Here is a 23,986-nt window from a genome sequence, read left to right on the forward strand (position 1 = left end):
ATTATAGTATATTATAGTAGTGTTGTATATTATAGTATAGTGTAGTATATTATAGTATAATGTAGTATATTATAGTATATTATAGTATAGAGAAGTATATTGTAGTATAGTATATTATAGTATATTGTAGTATAGTATATTATAGGATAGGATAGTATATTATAGTATAAAGTAGTATATTATAGTAGTGTTGTATATTATAGTATAGTGTAGTATATTATAGTATAATGTAGTATATTATAGTATATTATAGTGTAGTGTAGTATATTATAGTGTAGTGTAGTATATTATAGTATATTTTGTGTAGCATTATATATTATAGTATATTATAGTATAATGTCGTATATTATAGTATATTATAGTACATTATAGTATAGTATAGTATAGTATATTATATTATATTATATTATAGTGTAGTATATTATAATATATTATATATAGTATAGTGCTACAGAGACTTTGAGCTCCCCTGTGTCTCACAGCAGCAGTCTACTGTTCCCTTCTCTCTCCCTGCTCTTTTTCACCTAAGTAGCCATCTGGGAGCCCTGTGTTCTGTGTGGGATAGTGCTGTGTTCACCTGAGCTGTGTGAGAAGGAGGACTGTGCTATGCTGGGTTCCTCAACCAGACTTGAAAGTGTTAGGTCACACTTCACAACTAGGTGTGACTTCCTGGTCAACATCACAGGGTGTCATGAAGCCAGTCAGGGGGAATGACCTGTGTCTCATGGAGACAGTGAAGTCCTGGCTGACTGACTGGCTGACTGACTGGGAGACTGACTGGCTGACTGACTGGTTGACTGGATGGCTGACTGGCTGACTGGTTGGCTGACTGGGTGACTGACTGGCTGGTTGGCTGACTGACTGACTGACTGACTGGCTGACTGCCTGACTGGCTGGTTGACTGGGTGACTGACTGACTGACTAACTGTCTGGCTGCCTGACTGGTTGAGTGGCTGGCTGGCTGACTGGCTGGCTGGCTGACTGGCTGGTTTGCTGATTCAGTTCAATGTAACAGGTGGAGGAACGGGTGTAGAGCCAATATATACATGTAATTCAGTAGAACACCAGCAGTGGGAGAATTTACATTGTTTAATTTGTTTACATTCATAATTTGGGCATTTTTCCACATTTAATTCATGCTGAATGGCATACTCTATGACTATTCCAAATAAAATGTAACTTGAGAGAGAGATCAAATGGTTTTAAAATATGAATTTGAGTCCAAGACTGTCATTAGGGACCAGTAACAGTTTATAATTACAATAATCACTCAGATTTGTATTTCTAAATGTTGTGCAAAAGTGTTATGGTATAGGTTTAGTTAGGCATGTGACCATTTAATTTCCACAAGATTAATGTTCAGGTTTTTAGACATGTAGTTGTGCTATTTTCTCTACTTTAGATACAATGAACAGGGATAGACTCCATTTTCACACAGGACATTTTATAGCACTACCGTATATTATTTATTTTAACTCAAGACACACGGTCAGAGGACAACTTTATTATGAAGCTTTATTTATTGCTTATGCTTATAACTAAATCTAGGTTATCAATTTATTCATATAAATCAATTATGTGAGAAAGTATGTGATAATTGTTTTTAGAGCAGTGCTCTCTGGGATTTTCTTAAATCCACATTTCAAACACTCTGCAGTCAAAGTTTTATTTTAATATTTTATCAACTATTGCTTGGTCCCACAATTGTAAATCAAATCAAATCAAATTTTATTGGTCACATGCGCCGAATACAACAGGTGCAGACATTACAGTGAAATGCTTACTTACTGATAATGATAATTTAATGATAATAACTTAATGATAATGTCATCCCATTTACTAATATTTTATTTTACAACTATACCCAGACAGTTGTAGATGGAGTATTTTATTGTTGTGGTCATGGGGCTCCCGAGTGGCGCAGCGGTCTAAGGCACTGCATCTCAGTGCTGGAGGCGTCACAGGCTGTATCACAATCCGGCCGTGATTGGGAGTCCCATAGGGCGGCACACAATTTGCCCAGCGTCGTCCGGTTTTGGCCGGGGTAGGCTGTAACTGTAAATAAGAATTAGTTCTGAACTGACTTGCCTAGTTAAATAAAGGTTACAAAAATAAATAAATAAATAAATAAATAGTCTGCGGTCATGATGTGAAGGCTGTGTCATGTGAACACATGATGTGAAGGCTGTGTCTGTCTCCCCCCTGTGGCATCAATGAGGAACAAGCCATTAAATTGTGCACATTAAATGGGGTGTATCTATTAGTTGCATACCGTAGCAAAACGTTTCGCACCGTAGCAACAAATGTAGTGGATTGGTCAAATGTTCCATTTGGTTAGTGAATACACCCCAGAAGTGGAACGGGAGCAGAAAAAGAATGCGTTGTTTTTTTCAGTTGAATATTCCCATTCCTACAAAAACTTAATTTTGTTGACATGGTAATAGCAAACAAAAACTTGCATTGGCTTTATAAGAACACAGCGATAGAGTGAATTATGTTTAACAGGCAAATTGATGAAAGCAACCTCATTTGAAAGTAAACAGAGTGAACAGTAGCAACTGTAACGATGAGCAAGGGAATCGTTCTTCTCTGAACTGGCTCCTTGGCTGGAATTATGTCCTCATAAGCAGTATTATACTGCTTATTTCCTTTACTTCAACTCCTTTGGCCAAAAGTTATCTTCACTACGCCAAGTAAAAACAAAAACAGATGACATATCATTTCTGTATATTGCTGCAGATCACCATGGAAACTGACGGTCATACTCTGGGCATACAACAGTACTGGGATGAAGATGTGCTCCTGGTTTCCATGTGCAGGATACAGTTGATACACACACGCACACACACACACACACACAGACTCGCATGGCTGAAAGATCTCTGTGTCTGCTTGCTGTCAAGCCTCTGCTCTGCTCCCACCAGTTTGTCCCACTTCTGGAGGGACAGAAATCTCCCACGTGTTGACAGACAGATGTACTGAGTTTGGAAGATGAACCAAGCTGCAGCACAGACCTCCAACTCACAGAGACATACAGTACATACAGATCTGCTATCTTCATTTGATCACTCTGTTGTCATGGAGACAGGAAATTCAAATAGTTGTGTATTCAAATGCTTCTAAAGTTTATAATTTCAACTTTAAAATGTCAGACTTGATTTGCCCTAATGAAAAATGTATCAACCCCTACATAAAATGTCCATTAATTATAATCCACATAATAATCAAAATTTCCTGTTGCTGTAGGATTATTTTCCTGCTGTGAGAAGCAGAGTCAAATTAAGATAGCTGTACAGTGGGTGTCATTCATGGACTGCTAACCCATTTCATTTACTTTTCTTTATATTAGTCTTTTTAGATACATTGTACTGTCAGATATAGATCTCCCCAAATGGTTTCCCTCACATTGATTGCTATGCTACTACAACATGCTCTGCTACTATACACATCAAATTACTTCCAATGTCTTTTCAGGCTTTGAGCACTCCAAATTACATTTAGCTTTACCACTCCTTATTAAAGTCATACATTATTCTCTGATTAAACTGGAGGGTAACATAAGTAAGAATAATGTCACCACTATCATTTAAAGGGGCAGTGCAGTCAAAAACGTGATTTTCCTGTGATTTCCACACCATGAGATTGGAATAATACTGTGAAATTTGGAAAATTATGATAATGCATTTTTAGTTTAAGAGCTGTTTGAAAAAAAAAACCAGAAATTTCAGCTTGTTTGGCTGGGTGGGGTTTTATGGACAGAGAGTTTGCCCTAATCTCTGCCAATAACAGCTAGTTTACAGGATACACATCCCTTCCATTAAGCTCTTCCAATTAGGCCCCTCAGACGACTCCCAGACAGTCCTGACAAAATTATTGCTTAAAAAATTGCATTCAGCTAAGAAGGATTTTGCTAATTTTTGTTTCTTTTTTTCCAAAGCAAACACAGTAAGATACTTAATTGTTACCAAGCAGTGATTTGATATTGAGATAAAAATAGCTGCTTTGGACCTTTAATCACATTGTGGTGCTTTGGACCTTTAAGCTTGATGACATGTAACATACAGTGCCTTCGGAAAATATTCAGACCCCTTGACTTTTTCCACATTTTGTTACGTTACAGCCTTATTCTAAAATTGATTCAATTGTTTTTCCCCTCATCAATCTACACACAATACCCCATAATGACAAAACAAAAACAGGTTTATTACAAATAAAAAACGGAAATATAACATTTACATAAGTATTCAGACCCTTTACTCAGTACTTTGTTGAATCATCTTTGGCAGCGATTACAGCATCGAGTCTTCTTGGGTATGACGCTACAAGCTTGGCACACCTGTATTTGAGGAGTTTCTCCCATTCTTCTCTGCAGATCCTTTCAAGCTCTGTCAGGTTGGATGGGGAGCGTTGATGCACAGCTATTTTCAGGTCTCTCCAGAGATGTTTGATCGGGTTCAAGTCCGGGCTCTGGCTGGACCACTCAAGGATATTCAGAGACTTGTCCCGAAGCCACTCCTGCATTGTCTTGGCTGTGTGCTTAGGGTTGTTGTCCTGTTGGAAGGTGAACCTTCGCCCCAGTCTGAGGTCCTGAGCGCTCTGGAGCAGGTTTTCATCAAGGATCTCGCTGTACTTTGCTCTGTTCATCTTTGGCTCGATCCTGACTACTCTCCCAGTCCCTGCCGCTGAAAAACATCCCCACAGCATGATGCTGCCATCACCATGCTTCACCGTAGGGATGGTGCCAGGTTTCCTCCAGACGTGACGCTTGGCATTCAGGCCAAAGAGCTCAATCTTGGTTTCATCAGACCAGAGAATCTTGTTTCTCATGGTCTGAGTCTTTAGGTGCCTTTTGGCAAACTCCAAGCAGGCTGTCATGTGCCTTTTACTGAGGAGCGGTTTCCGGCTTGGTGGAGTGCTGCAGAGATGGTTGTCCTTCTGGAAGTTTCTCCCATCTCCAGAGAGGAACTCTAGAGCTCTGTCAGAGTGACCATCGGGTTCTTGGTCACCTCCCTGACCAAGGCCCTTCTCCCCCGATTGCTCAGTTTGGCCGGGCGGCCAGCTCTAGGAAGAGCCTTGGTGGTTCCAAACTTCTTCCATTTCCTTCCATTTCCATCAACATCATGGCTTGGTTTTTGCTCTGACATGCGCTGTCAACTGTGGGACCTTATACTGTGCCTTTCCAAATCATGTCCTATCAATTTAATTTACCACAGGTGGACTCCAATCAAGTTGTAGAAACATCTCAAGAATGATCAATGGAAACAGGATGCACCTGAGCTCAATTTCAAGTCTCATAGCAAAGGGTCTGAATACTTATGTAAATAAGGTATTTCTCTTTAATATTTTTAATACATTTGCTAAAATGTCTAAAAACCTGTTTTCGCTTTGTCATCATGGGGTATTGTGTGTAGTTTGCTGAGGATTTTTATTTATTTAATCCATTTTAGAATAAGGCTGTAACCTAACAAAATGTGGAAAAAGTCAAGGGGTCTGAATACTTTCCGAAGGCAATGTATACCCACCTTAAAGGCAGCAGTAGAATATGTTGGCCTCTGTCTGCATGCTGAGTAGGGAGGTGACGGATACCCCACACACACTGGTCTAAAACTGGTCAGGTCAGCAATCAGGGTCTGCCTCATTTCCTGTCTGTGTGTGTGTGTATGTGCATGTGTGTGTGTCCTCCACAGAGCAGAGCCATGACAAACACTGCTCTGTCAGAGACAGCAGGAACATGCCAGTACTAACATCTCTCTACAGCAGTGCTATGGGGGAAATTCCATATGAATATGATACCATACACAGTACAGGTAAATTAGTTTGAAGTGGAATCTCCAAAAAAGTGTTGATTCAACTAAGACACACACACACACACACACACACACACACACACACACACACACACACACACACACACACACTGAACATTTAGACATTGTCTGTCCAAGAGTGACTTTACAGAGATCAGTTAAATCTCTTCACTGACCCTGCCTCCCCTTCCCCCACTACAAAAAATCCCACAAATAAAAAAAAAAGCTCAGCTGCTGGCGAGAGCCATGAGATCTCTAGGCATCCACTCACATCCTGAGAAGGGAGAATAAAAAGAAGGGGTGAAAAGCCAAGATTGAAAACAGATGCAGAGAGTACCTTTCAGTATAGCCTCAAAGAACAGCAGGAGCCCTTCTCTCAGCACTCGATCGGAAAACAGAAGAATATTGACTTTCAAGGTGATAACAGACTTCTGCCAATAGATAAGCTTTTGCTTTTTTTGTCCTCTTTTTGTTAGAATGGACACAGCAAGTCTAGCCAGAACGCCGTCCTATTCAAGGACGAGGAGAAACTGTTGACCCTAATGGCTTCAAGAGGATTGGATTGTTGGGTATTGCGGGAGTTTTTATGAATGCATAGGAGCTTACTTCCCGTACACTCTCCTAAGGCACACTCCTGATTGAAGGTTTCTACCTATATCTCGCTGCAGATTGAAGGAGCTCACTCAACATCAACATTAAGGACTTCTCTCCAACTCAGATATGATACAGGAGCACAGATAGCTATCCTACTGGTCAACAGACAAGACAGGGTGTTGAAAAAGGTGGTCAGGCACTCTCCCAAGGTAAGTGACGGCCATATTGTCCTTATCATATTTGTTGTTCTCTCTCTTATTCGAACACACGACACGACAAGGGGGGTTTCACGGCTGCTTCTCTCTGTCTGCAACCAGCCCAGACTATTTTGCAACTGCCAACCCACAGGTTTGTCTGTGAGACGTTACTGGTTTCTCTGCTCTGGATAAGAGCATCTGCTAAATGACTAAAATGTAAAATGTCTACAGTAGCCTCAAAAGCACTGTGTAGGGTAGCACCATGGTGTAGCCGGAGGACAGCTAGCTTCCGTCCTCCTCTGGGTATATTGACTTCAAAACAAAACCTAGGAGGTTCATGGTTCTCACCCCCTTCCATAGACTTACACAGTAATTATGACAACTTCCGGAGGATGTCCTCCAACCTACCAGAGCTCTTGCAGCATGAACTGACATGTTGTCCACCCAATCAAAGGATCAGATAATTAATCTGGTACTAAAAGCATAAGCTACAGCTAGCTAGCACTGCAGTGCATAAAATGTAGTTGACTCAAAGAGAGAGAAAGACAGTAGTTGAACAGTTTTTAACAAATTAATTTCTTCCAAAATGAAAGAGAAGCAAGAGAGAAATAGAGAGAGAGATTTTGTCATTTTTTTTCACTTTCAGTTTCACTTACTTAGCTAGCAAATGCAACTAGCTAGTTTAGCCCACTGAAACACCCTGCTCAAACAGAGCGATGCTATGTTAGCTAGCTGGCTATGACACAACACTGGAACTCTTCCAAGTCAAGGTAAGCTTTTGGTTTTACTAATTTATTGCCATCGGGGCCCGCCAATGTAACTGCTTACTGACTGTACACTGTAACATTACTGCATTATTGTAGCGGGTTTACTAACGCGTTAGTTCTATTAGCTATGCTGACTATGACGTTACTTTAGCTAATATAGTGACAACGATGTAGGCTGTGTTTAGCGGTTTGGCTTGGAAAGGTTTTTTCTCATGGTCACATGTGTTGTGCATTGAAGTCCACAAGCAAAGGGAAGATGTGAGAGGAGGAGAGCGCATAGATGCGAGAAGGAAAACAACGTGTCTGCTATGAAAGTGAACTGTGTTTACGCGTGATCAGGGGTGTATTCATTCCGACGATTCTGTTGAAAAATGTTTCTTAAATGGAAGCAAACGGAACAAAACGGGGATAAACATACCTGAATTTGTCCAATAGAAACTCTCGTTTGCAACTGTTGGACCAATGATTACACCCTATATCAGCTAGATGCAGGCAAGAGTGTGCAAGGCGGTATTGAATGTGTCACTGTCTGTCCATGTGTCACTGTCTGTCACCTCAAATTTGTCTCTCGACCTGTGTGCACCTACGTTGTACACTTTCATTCATAGGCTAGGTTGTAGCAACGTCATGATGGGTACAGGGAAAATTAGAGTATCATGTAGTAGCCTAAACGTATCGCTGTTACATTGAACTGGGTGAATGGAATATGAATGACAGTCATCCAATATGCTGTAATAGAAATAAGGTCATGCTCATGAAAAACAATCGTCCTCCCTCATCTTAAATGGCACTGACCTCCACTGATTGACTATTCAACTGCGGTTTCACTAGCATAATTGACCGACATTTTATTATTCTGTACATTTCAGTCGAGTTTCATGCCCATGCACCCTTCCGTCTTTACAAGCTACTTATTTCCCTTTACTGCATTAAACACTGTCAACCCATTACTGTAAAACCACCACCTACCTTCAATTCAGACACTACATGGAAAATGTGTCAAATTAATTAAGGCCTTGTTTGGGTCACAGATTAACACATGCTCAATACTGAAAACTACAAATATGCCTCTCAATCAGGGTTGGGAAGTAACTGATTACATGTAATCTGATTGCAAAAAAACTGTAACTATAATCAGTTACGTTAACAGCAGAAATATTGGAATCAGATTACATTTCAATTCAGAAAGGATTTTTGCGGGAAAATAATACTATTTGTCACATGCTTCATAAAAAACAGGTGTGGACTAACAGTGAAATGCTCACTTAAGAGCCTTCCCAACAATGCAGAGAGAAAGAAAATAGAGAAATAATAGAAAAAAAATAACACAAGGAATAAATACACAATGAGTAACGGGGTACCAGTACCGAGTCGATGTGCAGGGGTACGAGGTAATTGAGGTAGATGTGTACATATAGGTAGAGATAAAGTGACTAGGCAATCCCCCACCCTTTAAAAACATAATATAGTGAGTCTCGCATTATTCAAAGGCCTCTCTCTCTACACTCTTTTACTGACTCCATCACATTTGTATTTTATTTAACATGACTCCTTCACATTTGTATTTTATTTAACATGACTCCATCACATTTGTATTTTATTTAACATGACTCCTTCACATTTGTATTTTATTTAACATGACTCCTTCACATTTGTATTTTATTTAACATGACTCCGTCACATTTGTCATTGATTTAACATGACCCCTTCACATTTGTATTTTATTTAACATGACTCCTTCACATTTTTCTTTTATTTAACATGACTGCTTCACATTTGAATTTTATTTAACATGACTCCTTCACATTTGTATTTTATTTAACATGACTCCTTCACATTTGTATTTTATTTAACGTGACTCCTTCACATTTGTATTTTATTTAACATGACTCCTTCACATTTGTATTTTATTTAACATGACTCCTTCACATTTGTATTTTATTTAACAGAGTGTATCATCAATTTAGCTGACACTATGGAGGTGAGCTTGGCAAAGGCTCTATCTTTGGTGGCCATCTTTGCAGGTAAGAAAAAGCTAAATGTGATTTTACACTGTAGTTACATTGTAATTGATCAAGACTGTACATTTGTAACATGTGTCTGTGTTGTTTATCTCATTATTTCCCAGTGCTCCTGCAGTTTTGTCCAGAGAGCCTCAGTTTGGAGCTCAGCCCCAGCGAGAAGGAGGTCACACTGAGCACCAACTCCTCCTTCACAGTGGTCTGTTCTGGTTGGAGCAAGGTGACCTGGAAGTCTGCCCATGACCCCAGCCTGGAGGGAGTGTCTGTGGAGAACAGGGGAACCACCAGTGTGCTGGTCCTCCACAACGTCACCTGGAGACACTCTGGGAACTACGTCTGTGAGGAGTCCTCGACAGAGGAGACCAAGGACATTTCAGTGTTTGTACCGGGTGAGACTAAACACCCTGTATGAACCTTCTATTGTTTTTTTGTGTGTTGTTTTTAAGGATTGGGGCAGTTCCACTCCTCATGTATTTGTTAGTTTTTTATTGGATGGGACAGAGGTAGAGAGGAGAGAGTGTTCTGAAATAGCAGTATGTATTAGATGTGATCCGGAGGCAGCGGCATAGACAGCTAGACCATCCTAGACCATCCTATCCCATCCTAGACCATCCTAGCCCATCCTAGACTATCCTAGGCCATCCTATCCCATCCTAGACCATCCTAGCCCATCCTAGACTATCCTAGGCCATCCTAGACCATCCTAGACCATCCTAGCCCATCCTAGACTATCCTAGGCCATCCTAGCCCATCCTAGACTATCCTAGCCCATCCTAGACCATCCTAGACCATCCTATCCCATCCTAGACCATCCTAGACCATCCTAGCCCATCCTAGGCCATCCTAGACCATCCTAGACCATCCTAGCCCATCCTAGACTATCCTAGGCCATCCTATCCCATCCTAGACCACCCTAGCCCATCCTAGACTATCCTAGGCCATCCTAGACCATCCTAGACCATCCTAGCCCATCCTAGACTATCCTAGACCATCCTAGCCCATCCTAGACTATCCTAGGCCATCCTATCCCATCCTAGACCACCCTAGCCCATCCTAGACTATCCTAGGCCATCCTAGACCATCCTAGACCATCCTAGCCCATCCTAGACTATCCTAGGCCATCCTAGCCCATCCTAGACTATCCTAGCCCATCCCATCCTAGACCATCCTAGACCATCCTAGTCCATCCTAGGCCATCCTAGACCATCCTAGACCATCCTAGCCCATCCTAGACTATCCTAGGCCATCCTAGCCCATCCTAGACTATCCTAGCCCATCCTAGACCATCCTAGACCATCCCATCCTAGACCATCCTAGGCCATTCTATGCAACCCTAGACTATCCTAGGCCATCCTAGACCATCCTTGGCCATCCTAGACTATCCTAGCCCATCCTAGACCATCCTAGACCATCCTAGGCCATCCTAGACCATTCTAGGCCATCATAGGCCATGAATCAATTACAGGAGGACTATGGAAGGACAAACTGTGACAATTCAAAGCTAATACAAATCAGTGCTGGTTTCACAATTGACTTCCCTTCCATATGGTGGACATACACTACCGCTCAAAAGTTTTAGGACACCTACTCATTCAAGGGTTTTTCTTGATTTTTCCTATTTTTTACATTGTAGAATAATAGTGAAGACATCAAAACTATGAAATAACACATATGGAATCATGTGGTAAACAAAAAAAGTGTTAAACATATCAAAATATATTTTATATTTGAGATTCTTCAAATAGCCACCCTTTGCCTTGATGACAGCTTTGCACACTCTTGGCATTCTCTCAACCAGCTTCACCTGGAATGCATTTCCAACAGTCTTGAAGGAGTTCCCACATATGCTGAGCACTTGTTGGCTGCTTTTCCTTCACTCTGCGGTCCGACTCATCCCAAACCATCTCAATTTGGTTGAGGTCGGGGGATTGTGGAGGCCAGGTAACAGTGTCACCAGCAATGCACCCCCACGCCATAACCCCCCCTCCTCCATGCTTTAAGGTGGGAAATACACATGCATGGATCATCTGTTCACCCACACTGCATCTCACAAAGACACGGCGGTTGGAACCAAAAATCTCCAAGTTGGACTCCAGACCAAAGGACACATTCCCACTGGTCTAATATCCATTGCTCGTCTTTCTTGGCCCAAGCAAGTCTTTTCTTCTTATCGGTGTCCTTTAGTAGTGGTTTCTTTGCAGTAATTCGACCATGAAGGCCTGATTCACACAGTCTCCTCTGAACAGTTGATGTTGCATTTATTTGAGCTGCAATTTCTGAGGCTAGTAACTCTAATGAACTTATCCTCTGCAACAGAGGTAACTCTGGGTCTTCCTTTCCTGTGGCGGTCCTCATGAGAGCCAGTTTCATCATAGCGCTTGATGGTTTTTGCGACTGCACTTGACAGCACTGTGGGTAAGGCTCTGTGTCAATAATAATAATAATATGCCATTTAGCAGACGCTTTTATCCAAAGCGACTTACAGTCATGTGTGCATACATTTTTATGTATGGGTGGTCCCGGGGATCAAACCCACTACCCTGGCGTTACAAGCGCCATGCTCTACCAATTGAGCTACAGAGGACTAACCCTCAACACAACCCTCAAAGTGAAACTTTGACCAAAAGGAAGTGACTCAATAGATCTCTTAAAATGGTCTTTAAAAAGCTAGCTGTAAAATGCTTTTGAAGACCAGCCCGCATGAATGTTGGGCCTGTTATGATGTCCTCTGTCTTTCCGTTTTATTCTATCCAGTACCCAAGTCCATGAACACCTTTATGACTCTCTCAAAGACGGTGCTGAAACAAGGCGAGGCCTTGATGGTTAATTGTACTGTAGAAAAAGTAGCGATAGTTTACTTCAGATGGGAGTTTCCTCGTAAAGAGGTGAGTGAACTATTGTGTGAATGATTATATGCAGGAGCGCAACTTTCACTGGGAACGGGGGGGATATGTCCCCCCCACATTCTGAAATTTCATTTTTGTCCCCCCCAGTTTTATCATTGGAATGTGGTACAAATCGAGGCAACGGTGTGCTTTAGGACCATGAGGACGCCTCCGAGCGGTCGGGTAGGCTGTTTGGAGTGTTTATCCGACTGGATAAAAAATAAATAATAATAATATGTCCCCCCCACTTCTAAAACCAAAGTTGCGCCCCTGATTATATGTGACACATATTACCAAGCATAATCAACTCCTTTTTGTTGATAATTATGCTGTTGCTAAGCTGTTCTTACTTTTGTTATATTTTGTTTCCATCTGAAGATAATTGAGCCATTGACAGACTTTCTATCTGGGAACCGGGAGCTCAGAATCCGCTCCTTCTTGAACATCTCCAGTGCTACTCTGGAGGACTCTGGCCAGTACATCTGCCGGGTACAGGACACCATGTCAGGACAGTCAGCCATGGTTCATCTCACTGGCACTGTTCTGGGTGAGCCCATTGAGCCCTCAAAGCTTTTCCAAACTCACAACATTAGCCTAGTAACACTTTTTAATTCATCAACTGAAAAAGCGGAAATACTATGCATTGGGGGCTCAATGGGCTTTGTGTACTTCTGTTTTGGAAAGTCACTAACTGATTGAGGTTCTTGTCATGTATCTATAAGGTAGTAATCTTCTATCCCAATGCCATGTTACAGAACGGGGCTTTGTGGACTTGGAACCTTCCGTCAGCACCAATGTTTCAGCGATGCAGTACGAGAGCATTGAGCTCACAGTGCAGATCGAAGCGTATCCCAAACCTCAGGTGCTATGGACCAGAGACAACACCACCCTCGCTGGGGACACGGTATCCATAGACACCAAACAGGTGCATAAGACCAGGTACCCATCATACATGTCATGTACATCCCAACGGAATAAAATATTTGATTATGATGACAATCAATGCATAAGCCCCATGATAAATACATAGAATTAGACACATTTCTGTTGTTCGCTGTAACATGGACAATAAAGTTGTATTGATATTGATTGTGTTCTGTTCCTTTTGACCTTTGACCTCCAGTTACCTCAGTACTCTGTCCTTGGTAAGGGTCAGGATGGAACAGATGGGTCTCTACACCGTCCAGGTGGCCAATGAAGATGACGTCAAAGAGATAACCTTTAACCTGCAGGTCAAGGGTAAGATACATACACAGCTGAGATATTATTATCCGCTCTGGAGCATTAGACGTGTCTACATTACAGATGGGATCACAATTCACTCAGCCATTTTACTTTATTGAGTTATCACATTGGAATTTAAAGGATGTTGAACAGTTTATTTCTAATGATAAAACAATGATCTACCTATGTTTCACTACTTACTTTTCACAGTCTCATGGGATATTCCCTCTCCCTGCAGCTCCCTCGAAGATAATAGATCTGTCTGACCAGCACATGGACCAGGGCCACGGTGTGCTCTGTGTCACAGAGGGGGTCCCCACGCCCACCATTCACTGGTACAGCTGTGAAGGCATGGGAACGTAATAAATACAAACACAATGAAGCATATTCAGCCTCTTCAGTTGTGTTGCGACTTTCTCCTCTCAAACTGTAGAGGGTAGTGCAGCACTAGGGTCACAGCCGTAAACATTAGAGTCGTAATTGTTAGACCTGTTGCTTATTTTAGACACTCAATAGTCTATAGTGTTTTTTTCAGTCACCCAATATTTCACTTAGATAGAAAGTCTCACAAACTGAACAAGCATATTTTCCAGGGTTGGGGTCAATTACATTTCAGTTCCAGTCGATTCAAGAAGTAAACTGAAATTCCAATTCCAATTCTCTTCAATGCTTTTCAATGAAGAAAATGTGGAAGTGGAATTTGAATTTGGTCTGCTTTCTGAATTGACTGGAATTGAAATGGAATTGACCCCAACTCACCACCAAGATAATCCACAATTATGACCTCATCACCCAGATGCAGCAGTAAGACCACAGCATGGAAGCCTCTTCTGGCTGATCCAGACAACGTCAGCATCCAGGTGAACGTGAGCTACATTGAGACCTCAGGAGTCTACCAGGTCCACAGCCTGTTGACCTTTCAGACCATGGAGAGTGTTATGTCAGTACGCTGTGAGGCCCGCAACGACAGAGGTCGCAGGGCCTGGGATATCAAACTCGTCTCCAACTGTAAGCACTGACTCAGCATTAGTTAAAGTCAATGACTATGACACAATGAAAATAAGTATTTTCAGTAACTATCAACAACTGATGTCAAATAACTTTTGATTAACTGATGAAAATACTCTTTGACTAACAGAGTGTATAATATGTCAATTAGCAGACGCTTTTATCCAAATACATATTTTACATATGGGTGGTCCCAGGAATCAAACCCACTACCCTGGTGTTGCAAGAGCCATGTTCTACCAACTGAGCTACAGAGGACCACCTGTTGTATGAGCTCCTTCTCTCTCTCTCTGTGTGTGTCCGCAGCTCTGTTCTCCCAGGTGGCTGTGCTGGCTGCAGTGTTAGCCCTGGTGGTCATTACCGTCATCTTCCTCATCATCCTCATCGCCCTCTGGAGAAAGGTGACGCACACACAGAAATCCATCTCCATCTCCTAATACTAATACATGGGCCTTATCATATATAGTGCTTTTCAAGGACCCAAAGTCACTTCCCATCACATTTGTCTTGATAGTGACGCTACTGTTGAAAGATGAGACTGTGACATTAGGGATGATGACTGGAGTCTGGCCAGTAGGTCTAAATGGTCTTCATGTGGAACTGAACTGCCACCTAAGTCACAGCCTTGATGACATAACAAACATTTGTGTGGGTATATGATGGTCATGTTATTCTATGTATGCCGAATCAATTTGATTCTATGTATTTATGTGGAATCCGCAGCACTCTTTAATTGTCCAAGACACATCTCCCGTCGGGGACAATAAAGTATATCATATATATGAGATTCGATGGAAGGTGATGGAGTCAGTGAGCTCAGACGGCCATGAGTGCACCTACATCGACCCTATGCACCTGCCCTATGACTGTGAGTGGGAGGTGCCCCGAGACAGCCTGGTCCTGGGTGAGGGAATACTACAACTCAGGAAATCTGTTTTAGCATAATTGTGTGAATACTGTAGCCTATATACTGTATAAATCATACTTTATTGATAGATTTGGCATTAGCTAAGCTAACAGTACACCTCATTTTCTGTCACACTAGGTCACACTCTAGGACCTGGAGCGTTCGGGAGGGTCATGGAGGCCACAGTATATGGACTTGGTCACACCCAGTCCACCCCCAAAGTGGCTGTGAAGATGCTCAAGTGTGAGTGCTTTACGCTTTACCAACATCTTCAAAACATTTCCTCAATTTTACACACAAACCACAGACCTAGGTCCTCTTTCTCTACCACTGACTAATATTGCAACGCTGTGTGTTCTCCTATTACCTTTGACTTACAGCCACAGCGAGAAGCAGTGAGACTCAGGCTCTGATATCTGAGCTGAAAATAATGAGTCACCTTGGGCCCCATGTGAACATCGTCAACCTACTGGGGGCCTGTACCAAACGAGGTGGGAACTGGGAAACATACCACTACTTTAACGACTTAGGGTTAGATTCAATCGAATTCTCTTTTTTTGTCTGTGCACCTTTTAAAGGCAATGTTTTTGTGTTCGTGGAAACCGTATTCATGATAAACGCTGCATATGTCGGCTCAATTGGAAATTACCTTTAAATGTCAATCGCGCTATAACGCAGATCTTCCGCGGTCCGGATTGAATCTAGGCCTTAACATATTACCATATGTCAGCCAAAGTGTGTGTGTCAACAACTGCCCCATTTTTCTCTGTCCTGAAGGACCTATTTACCTAATAACTGAGTACTGTCGCTATGGCAACTTGGCTGACTACCTCCACCGCAACAAGCACACCTTCCTGCAGTACTATGCAGATAGAAACCACAGGGATGCTGACATGTGCAGCAACAGCACAGAGAGTGCAGTCCAAATCTCAAAAAAAAAGGCAAGACTGCTTCCCTCCAAAATACACACTACTGACTTCACAATCAAAGACATACTGTCACTTACTGTTGCGTGACATTTGTGCCCCTTTGTGTTTGGCAGAGAGAGCGATGGGGGTTACATGGACATGACCAAGGAGGATTCTTTAAATGTTGTCCCCATGCAAGAGCTGAGCGATAACATCAAGTATGCAGACATTGAGCCGTCAGTCTATGAGACAACCTACCATCAGGACAGCAACCAAGGACAAGGTAGCGATGCCTGTTCATAGCAACTAAATATTAATTATAAACAGAAGGCATTGATTGCCATTCTGTTTACAGATGTTTTGATGAAAGCTTGGTTGATCTCTGCCTATTATGGTAAGCAGCCTACAAACAACACGTCTGATATAGTGAAAACAACACTAACCCTCAGCCTGCCGAAGTGGAAACAAACTAACCCTCAGCCTGTTATAGTGGAAACAATACTAACCCTCAGCCTGATATAGTGGAAACAATACTAACCCTCAGCCTGATATAGTGGAAACAATACTAACCCTCAGCCTGATATAGTGGAAACAATACTAACCCTCAGCCTGCTGAAGTGGAAACAATACTAACCCTCAGCCTGATATAGTGGAAACAATACTAACCCTCAGCCTGTTATAGTGGAAACAATACTAACCCTCAGCCTGATATAGTGGAAACAATACTAACCCTCAGCCTGTTATAGTGGAAACAATACTAACCCTCTGTCACGCCCTGGCTCTGGGGACTCTAATATGTTGAGCCAGGGTGTGTATAGTCTATGTGTGTTCTAGGTTTCACTTTCTGGGTTTTGTAGATCTATGTTGGCCAGGGTGGCTCCCAATCAGAGATGGCTGTAGCTCGTTGTCTCTGATTGGGAGTCATACTTAGGTAGCCGTTTGGCACTCTTTCTTTGTGGTTTCTTGTTCGTATTTGGTTTGTGTATTACTATTGACTGTCACGTCATCGTTTTGTTGTTTTGATCGTGTGATCATTATCATAAATAAATATGTTCGCCTTCAACGCTGTGCCTTGGTCCTCCTCTATGTATGACGATCGTGACAGAAGAAACCACCAAGATGTGACCAAGCAGCGTGTCCAGGAGCCATCGCCAGGGAGATCTCTAGCAGATCTCCTTCGCCTCCTCGACTGGGTCAAGCCGAGTGAGGAAGAGAAGGGCTTGACATTGTGGCAGAAGGGCGAAAGGCTGGCGAGGGACATGGAGACCTGGTCCACGGGTAGGAGAGACGGCCAGAAATTTTTTAGGGGGGGGCTAACGCCGTGGACGACGGGCCAGCAGGAGACCGCGGCAGAGCGGCCCAGCGGATTGGCAGAGGAGGCCGCCAGGTTACGGGGGCCACTGGTCGAAGAGGGGGTGGAAGGTGTAGAGGCACGGCGAGAGGTACTGGGGTGTGTTACCAGTCCGGTCCGGCCCATTCCAGATCCCGGCGTAGGACCAGTGGTGTGTGTCCCCAGTACGGTCCGGACTGTTCCTGCTCCCCGCACCAAGTCAGTGGTGCGCTTCGTCAGCCCGGCTCGGCCCGTTCCTGCTCCCCGCACCAAGTCAGTGGTGCGCTTCGTCAGCCCGGCTCGGCCCGTTCCTGCTCCCCGCACCAAGTCAGTGGTGCGCTTCGTCAGCCCGGCTCGGCCCGTTCCTGCTCCCCGCACCAAGTCAGTGGTGCGCTTCGTCAGCCCGGCTCGGCCCGTTCCTGCTCCCCGCACCAAGTCAGTGGTGCGCTTCGTCAGCCCGGCTCGGCCCGTTCCTGCTCCCCGCACCAAGTCAGTGGTGCGCTTCGACAGCCCGGCTCGGCCCGCTCCTGCTCCCCACACCAAGCCAGTGGTGTGCGTCGTCAGTCCGGCACGGCCCGTGCCTGTTCCACTGGTGGCTGGTCCGGCACCAGTCAGATGCTTCACGCCGGAGCTAGAGCAATCCGCTCCACCAGTGTGCAGTCCAGCTCCGGCCAGCGGGGCCAGACCGGACCAGGGGTACTTTGGGGGGTTGGAGAGGGAGCGGGGATCAGGCCCGGAGCCGGATCCGCCGCCTAAGCGGAGTGCCCACCCGGTCCCTCCCCTGTGGTGTTTGGTGGGCGCGGTCGGAGTCCGCGCCTTTAGGGGGGGGTACTGTCACGCCCTGGCTCTGGGGACTCTAATATGTTGAGCCAGGGTGTGTATAGTCTATGTGTGTTCTAGGTTTCACTTTCTGGGTTTTGTAGATCTATGTTGGCCAGGGTGGCTCCCAATCAGAGACGGCTGTAGCTCGTTGTCTCTGATTGGGAGTCATACTTAGGTAGCCGTTTGGCACTCTTTCTTTGTGGTTTCTTGTTCGTATTTGGTTTGTGTATTACTATTGACTGTCACGTCATCGTTTTGTTGTTTTGATCGTGTGATCATTATCATAAATAAATATGTTCGCCTTCAACGCTGCGCCTTGGTCCTCCTCTATGTATGACGATCGTGACACCCTCAGCCTGATATAGTGGAAACAATACTAACCCTCAGCCTGCTGAAGTGGAAACAATACTAACCCTCAGCCTGATATAGTGGAAACAATACTAACCCTCAGCCTGCTGAAGTGGAAACAAACTAACCCTCAGCCTGTTATAGTGGAAACAATACTAACCCTCAGCCTGATATAGTGGAAACAATACTAACCCTCAGCCTGTTATAGTGGAAACAATACTAACCCTCAGCCTGATATAGTGGAAACAATACTAACCCTCAGCCTGCTGAAGTGGAAACAATACTAACCCTCAGCCTGATATAGTGGAAACAATACTAACCCTCAGCCTGATATAGTGGAAACAATACTAACCCTCAGCCTGTTATAGTGGAAACAATACTAACCCTCAGCCTGTTATAGTGGAAACAATACTAACCCTCAGCCTGCTGAAGTGGAAACAACATTAACCCTCAGCCTGTTATAGTGGAAACAACATTAACCCTCAGCCTGATATAGTGGAAACAACACTAACCCTCAGCCTGTTATAGTGGAAACAATACTAACCCTCAGCCTGTTATAGTGGAAACAATACTAACCCTCAGCCTGTTATAGTGGAAACAACACTAACCCTCAGCCTGTTATAGTGGAAACAATACTAACCCTCAGCCTGTTATAGTGGAAACAATACTAACCCTCAGCCTGATATAGTTGAAACAACACTAACCCTCAGCCTGATATAGTGTGTTGGAGACATTTCAACATCCCTGTCAAACAGATGGCGGGTAGACCCTGTCTCTGATGTTGAAATGCTGCTGAAGAGACCAAAATAGGGAAGCCTCTCTCTCCACCTTGATTTTTGACATGCAAGCAGCTTCCATAATAAGATATTGTTCATGTTTCAACCTCATTTGTAACCAGACATTGCCTTTAAACAGTACTTTGATCAAAACCATCAGTTGTTAATTTGTCTGCACAGTTTGTCTCATAGTTTGTGACTATTGTTCGTTCTCTGTTATGTTGCTCATGCCAAGAGAGAGCAGACGTGGCGACGTCTATCAATGACTCCCCTGTTCTGAGCTACACCGATCTAGTGGGGTTCAGTTACCAGGTGGCTAAGGGCATGGACTTCCTGTCATCCAAGAACGTATGACTCATTACAGCTTGTCTATATCCGCTTTAACAGATTCAAATAACATATGGAATAGTTTCACAATCCATTCTTATTCATACAGTATCACGTAATAACATTTCATGCCATGTCACATCAAACATTCATTAATTACTGATGCCACGTGGAAATTATCTTAGTGAACCCACATGACACTTCAATAACAGCTTGTCTGAACTGTTGTCCCTGTCCTCACAGTGTGTTCACCATGACCTGGCTGCCAGAAACGTTCTCATCTGTGAGGGAAAGCTGGTTAAGATCTGTGACTTTGGCCTGGCCCGTGACCTCATGAATGACTCCAACTACATAGACAAAGGCAGTGTGAGTATGTTTAAGGTATTTGACTTTATTGAACAGAGATAGAGAGGGTGAGCGTGAGGAAACATGTCCCCCCCCCCCCACATTCTGAAATTCTATTTTTGTTCCCCCAGTTTTATCATTGGAATGTGGTACAAAACGAGGCAACGGTGTGCTTTAGGACCATGCGTACGCCTCCGAGCGGTCGGGTAGGCTGTTTGGAGTGTTTATCCGGCTGGATAAAAAATATATGATTATGTCATCCCACTTCTAAAACCAAAGTTGCGCCCCTGGTGTGTACTAAGTAATGGAGGGGAAGAAACCATCAAACAGCCATTATGTTCTGAGGTGAAAGTGATTGAAACTGAAAGGCTGTTTTTATAAGGAACTTCCAGGCGTGGGTTAATGTGACGCACTTTGTGCAAACTGGTTTAAGCTTTTTTTTTTTTTTTATATCTTTACAGATCTGCTATCTTGCTGGTTAATTCTGTACATCCTGAGTATAAAATATGTTTTAGGTAAAAAAGCTGGCATAGAATATGTTCTGAGGGTTTTTAAATGCTAAAACTTCCCACTGGATTGAAGTTGTTGTTGCCAGAAATGTAGTTCAGTTATGGGATATCTGGGCTGTGAACTCAGGTTATTTTCTTGGCTGTTTTTTTTTTTTTTGGTGGTAGATCAGGAGAGGATGTGAAACAGCTTTCCCAGAGTCATTATGGTATAGACGGTACAGGACTTTGGTCAGACTACCAAAACAATGTCAAGTATTGTCGCTGTACCACAAACAGAATGCCATTTGCCACAAGTACACCTGTAATTCTATATTGCACCTGTCTTAACCTAAAATGGGTTACCTAATGTCCTCTGTAGCTCAATGGTTACCTAACAGTACGCATGACTGAATGTCGCTTTGGATAAAAGCGTCGCTTTGGATAAAAGCGTCTGCTAAATGGCATATATTCATGTTTGTCTCTGATATTGTAGACATTCCTGCCACTGAAGTGGATGGCTCCAGAGAGTGTCTTCCAGAACATCTACACAACCTTGAGCGATGTTTGGTCTTTTGGCATTCTGCTTTGGGAGATCTTTACTCTGGGTAAATATAATATTCTCTGCATATTATGGACGTATTTTGATTGTTTCTTTATTGCAACTAGAGGTCATTTATGAATGCATGTCTTGATATTAGGTATGTGCTCTGTTTTTGCCTTGATATTAGGTATGTGCTCTGTTTTTGCCTTGATATTAGGTATGTGCTCTGTTTTTGCCTTGATATTAGGTATGTGCTCTGTTTTTGCCTTGATATTAGGTATGTGCTCTGTTTTTGCCTTGATATTAGGTATGTGCTCTGTTTTTGCCTTGATATTAGGTATGTGCTCTGTCTTTGCCTTGATATTAGGTATGTGCTCTGTCTTTGCCTTGATATTAGGTATGTGCTCTGTCTTTGCCTTGATATTAGGTATGTGCTCTGTTTTTGCCTTGATATTAGGTATGTGCTCTGTTTTTGCCTTGATATTAGGTATGTGCTCTGTTTTTGCCTTGATATTAGGTATGTGCTCTGTTTTTGCCTTGATATTAGGTATGTGTTCTGTTTTTGCCTTGATATTAGGTATGTGCTCTGTTTTTGCCTTGATATTAGGTATGTGTTCTGTCTTTGCCTTGATATTAGGTATGTGCTCTGTTTTTGCCTTGATATTAGGTATGTGCTCTGTCTTTGCCTTGATATTAGGTATGTGCTCTGTTTTTGCCTTGATATTAGGTATGTGCTCTGTTTTTGCCTTGATATTAGGTATGTGCTCTGTTTTTGCCTAACTTCAGGAGGAACACCCCATCCTGATATTCCCATGAATCAACAGTTTTACACAGGCTATAGGATGGCCAAACCCGCTCATGCTACAGACAAGATGTGAGGCCTCGTCCGTCTCTCTTTGTCTGTAGGAATGTTTGTGGTTGTAAGTAAAACATAGGACGAGGTGACATTAACTCTGAGTTTGATTTTGTTTCTTTCAGCTATGATGTCATGTGCAAGTGTTGGGATGAGAAATTGGAGAAGAGGCCACAGTTCTCCTCTCTGGTTCATTCGATGGGAAACCTGCTGTCTAAGGCTTATAGAAAGGTACCGACATCCGTGATAGATAATCCTCAACACTACGGCGATTTAATATGTTGATTTCTCATGTATATCTACAATTAATAGATACATATCATTTCCAAACCGTCCCAGAAATACACCCAGGTGAATGAGAGCTTTCTGAAGAGCGACCACCCAGCTATAGTCAAGACCAAACCTAGACCAGCAGGGAACATGGCTGTGTCTCCAGAGGACGTCTCCTTGGTCTCCCCGGGGGATCTAGCAGGGCAGGAGACAGGGGAGACCTGGGAGGAGGCTGGCCCCTCCCAGACTGAATACATCATCGACGTCCCAGATATCCATGTAGCCATAGAGGCAGAAGCAGGAAGTGGTGAGGTGCTGGACACCGCCACACAGAGTACATCAAGGTATCACAGGACATTCTCTCCACAGAGTGTGTGTCTATTCTGTGAACCCGGTGGCTGCCAGTTTGCCACAGGAAGTGTGACTGCATGAGTCAGGGGCAGCATTTGAGGATTGCCCAATTCTGCACTGCCTCATGTCATGTCAGCTTTCCTTCAAAGCTTTTTGGACGTTGGGTTTTTGTTTTTCTTGCTTATTGTTATCAATAATTGGCCAGCCACACTCAGGCTTATGATAACACCGTTCTATTGATTTTCATCTGACAGTAATAAAGCCGTAATAAAGTAAAGCCACTGTTTTTTTTCTGCTACCTTCCATTGTTAGCCCTCCTACCACGACTGACCAGAATGATACTGATACAGCCTCCCTAGAGCCAGAAACCTCCCTAGAAGAGCCAGTAGCCAGCACAGAGGAAGAGGTATCTGCCCCAACACAAGAAGACGAGCTCCCCCAGTCTCCATGCACCCCGGAAGTGGAGGAGACTTTCCTGTAGCCTCATTAGGGAGCTGATGTTAGAAGTGTCTACTGTACAGGACAATGTATATTAGTTAAACTCTAAACACATTATCTTACTATTTTTCTCATTATTATGTGTGTATATTGGTGATATATATCTTTGAGGTACTCTTTCCCTTTTAATTTTATGATTTACAAAAAACAGCGTCAGCAGTTTGACGAATGCCAATGGATATGGTCATATTATATACAATTTGTATCTAATTGAAGTTGCCAAACTGTAAAGATAAGTATATTTGAAGAGAGAATACATAATTTATATAGAATGTACAGATGTAGGATCTTAATTTGATCACCCTGTTGCAGGAGAACTTGTAGTGTATTTGAGGTTTAAAAGGGCTTCTGACATTTTTTATTTCCACTTCGAAATTTCAGACTTGATTTTCCCATACAAAAAATGTATCAACCCTTACAAAAATGTCCATTAATTATAATCCACATAATAATTCACATTTCCTGTTGCTGCAGGATTATTTTCCTGCTGTAGCAAACAGGCTCAAATTAAGATCCTACGTCTGTAAGTTTGCAGTATTGCGCCTCTTATATTTGCATTTCTCATTCTCATCAAATGCCTTATCAATTTAAGACTAAATTATGTTTTGTATAATTGATGAAAAACATTAAGCACTACATTTTTATTTAACCTTTATGTTGACAGGGAGTCGATGCTGAGACCAAGGTCTATTTTCCAGATGAGCCCTGTTTAGCACAAC

At 42.9% G+C, this 23,986-nt stretch overlaps 1 protein-coding gene and 1 pseudogene across 2 annotated transcripts in view; one reads left to right on the forward strand and one right to left on the reverse strand.

Annotated features, from left to right (window-relative positions):
• The window catches only part of LOC311099871, a 99,441-nt pseudogene that overhangs the window by 15,633 nt on the left and 59,822 nt on the right, over nucleotides 1–23,986 (reverse strand). The gene's annotated exons all lie outside the window — the stretch shown is intronic.
• Nucleotides 9,341–23,250, forward strand: LOC311099351 (platelet-derived growth factor receptor beta-like; the record flags this gene model as incomplete). The annotated part of the gene is made up of 21 exons (XM_084140069.1): nucleotides 9,341–9,389; nucleotides 9,494–9,775; nucleotides 12,141–12,271; nucleotides 12,650–12,818; nucleotides 13,027–13,210; nucleotides 13,395–13,510; nucleotides 13,734–13,854; nucleotides 14,292–14,503; nucleotides 14,810–14,904; nucleotides 15,227–15,407; nucleotides 15,549–15,653; nucleotides 15,791–15,901; nucleotides 16,188–16,350; nucleotides 16,453–16,601; nucleotides 19,830–19,942; nucleotides 20,165–20,287; nucleotides 21,248–21,359; nucleotides 22,082–22,169; nucleotides 22,274–22,379; nucleotides 22,488–22,762; nucleotides 23,082–23,250. The coding sequence occupies 21 exons, from the start codon at nucleotides 9,341–9,343 to the stop codon at nucleotides 23,248–23,250; spliced, it is 3,054 nt and encodes a 1,017-aa protein (XP_083996195.1).

The sequence above is a fragment of the Coregonus lavaretus genome, assembly GCF_964263955.1.
Source record: "Coregonus lavaretus genome assembly, chromosome: 24".
Taxonomy (NCBI): domain Eukaryota; kingdom Metazoa; phylum Chordata; class Actinopteri; order Salmoniformes; family Salmonidae; genus Coregonus; species Coregonus lavaretus.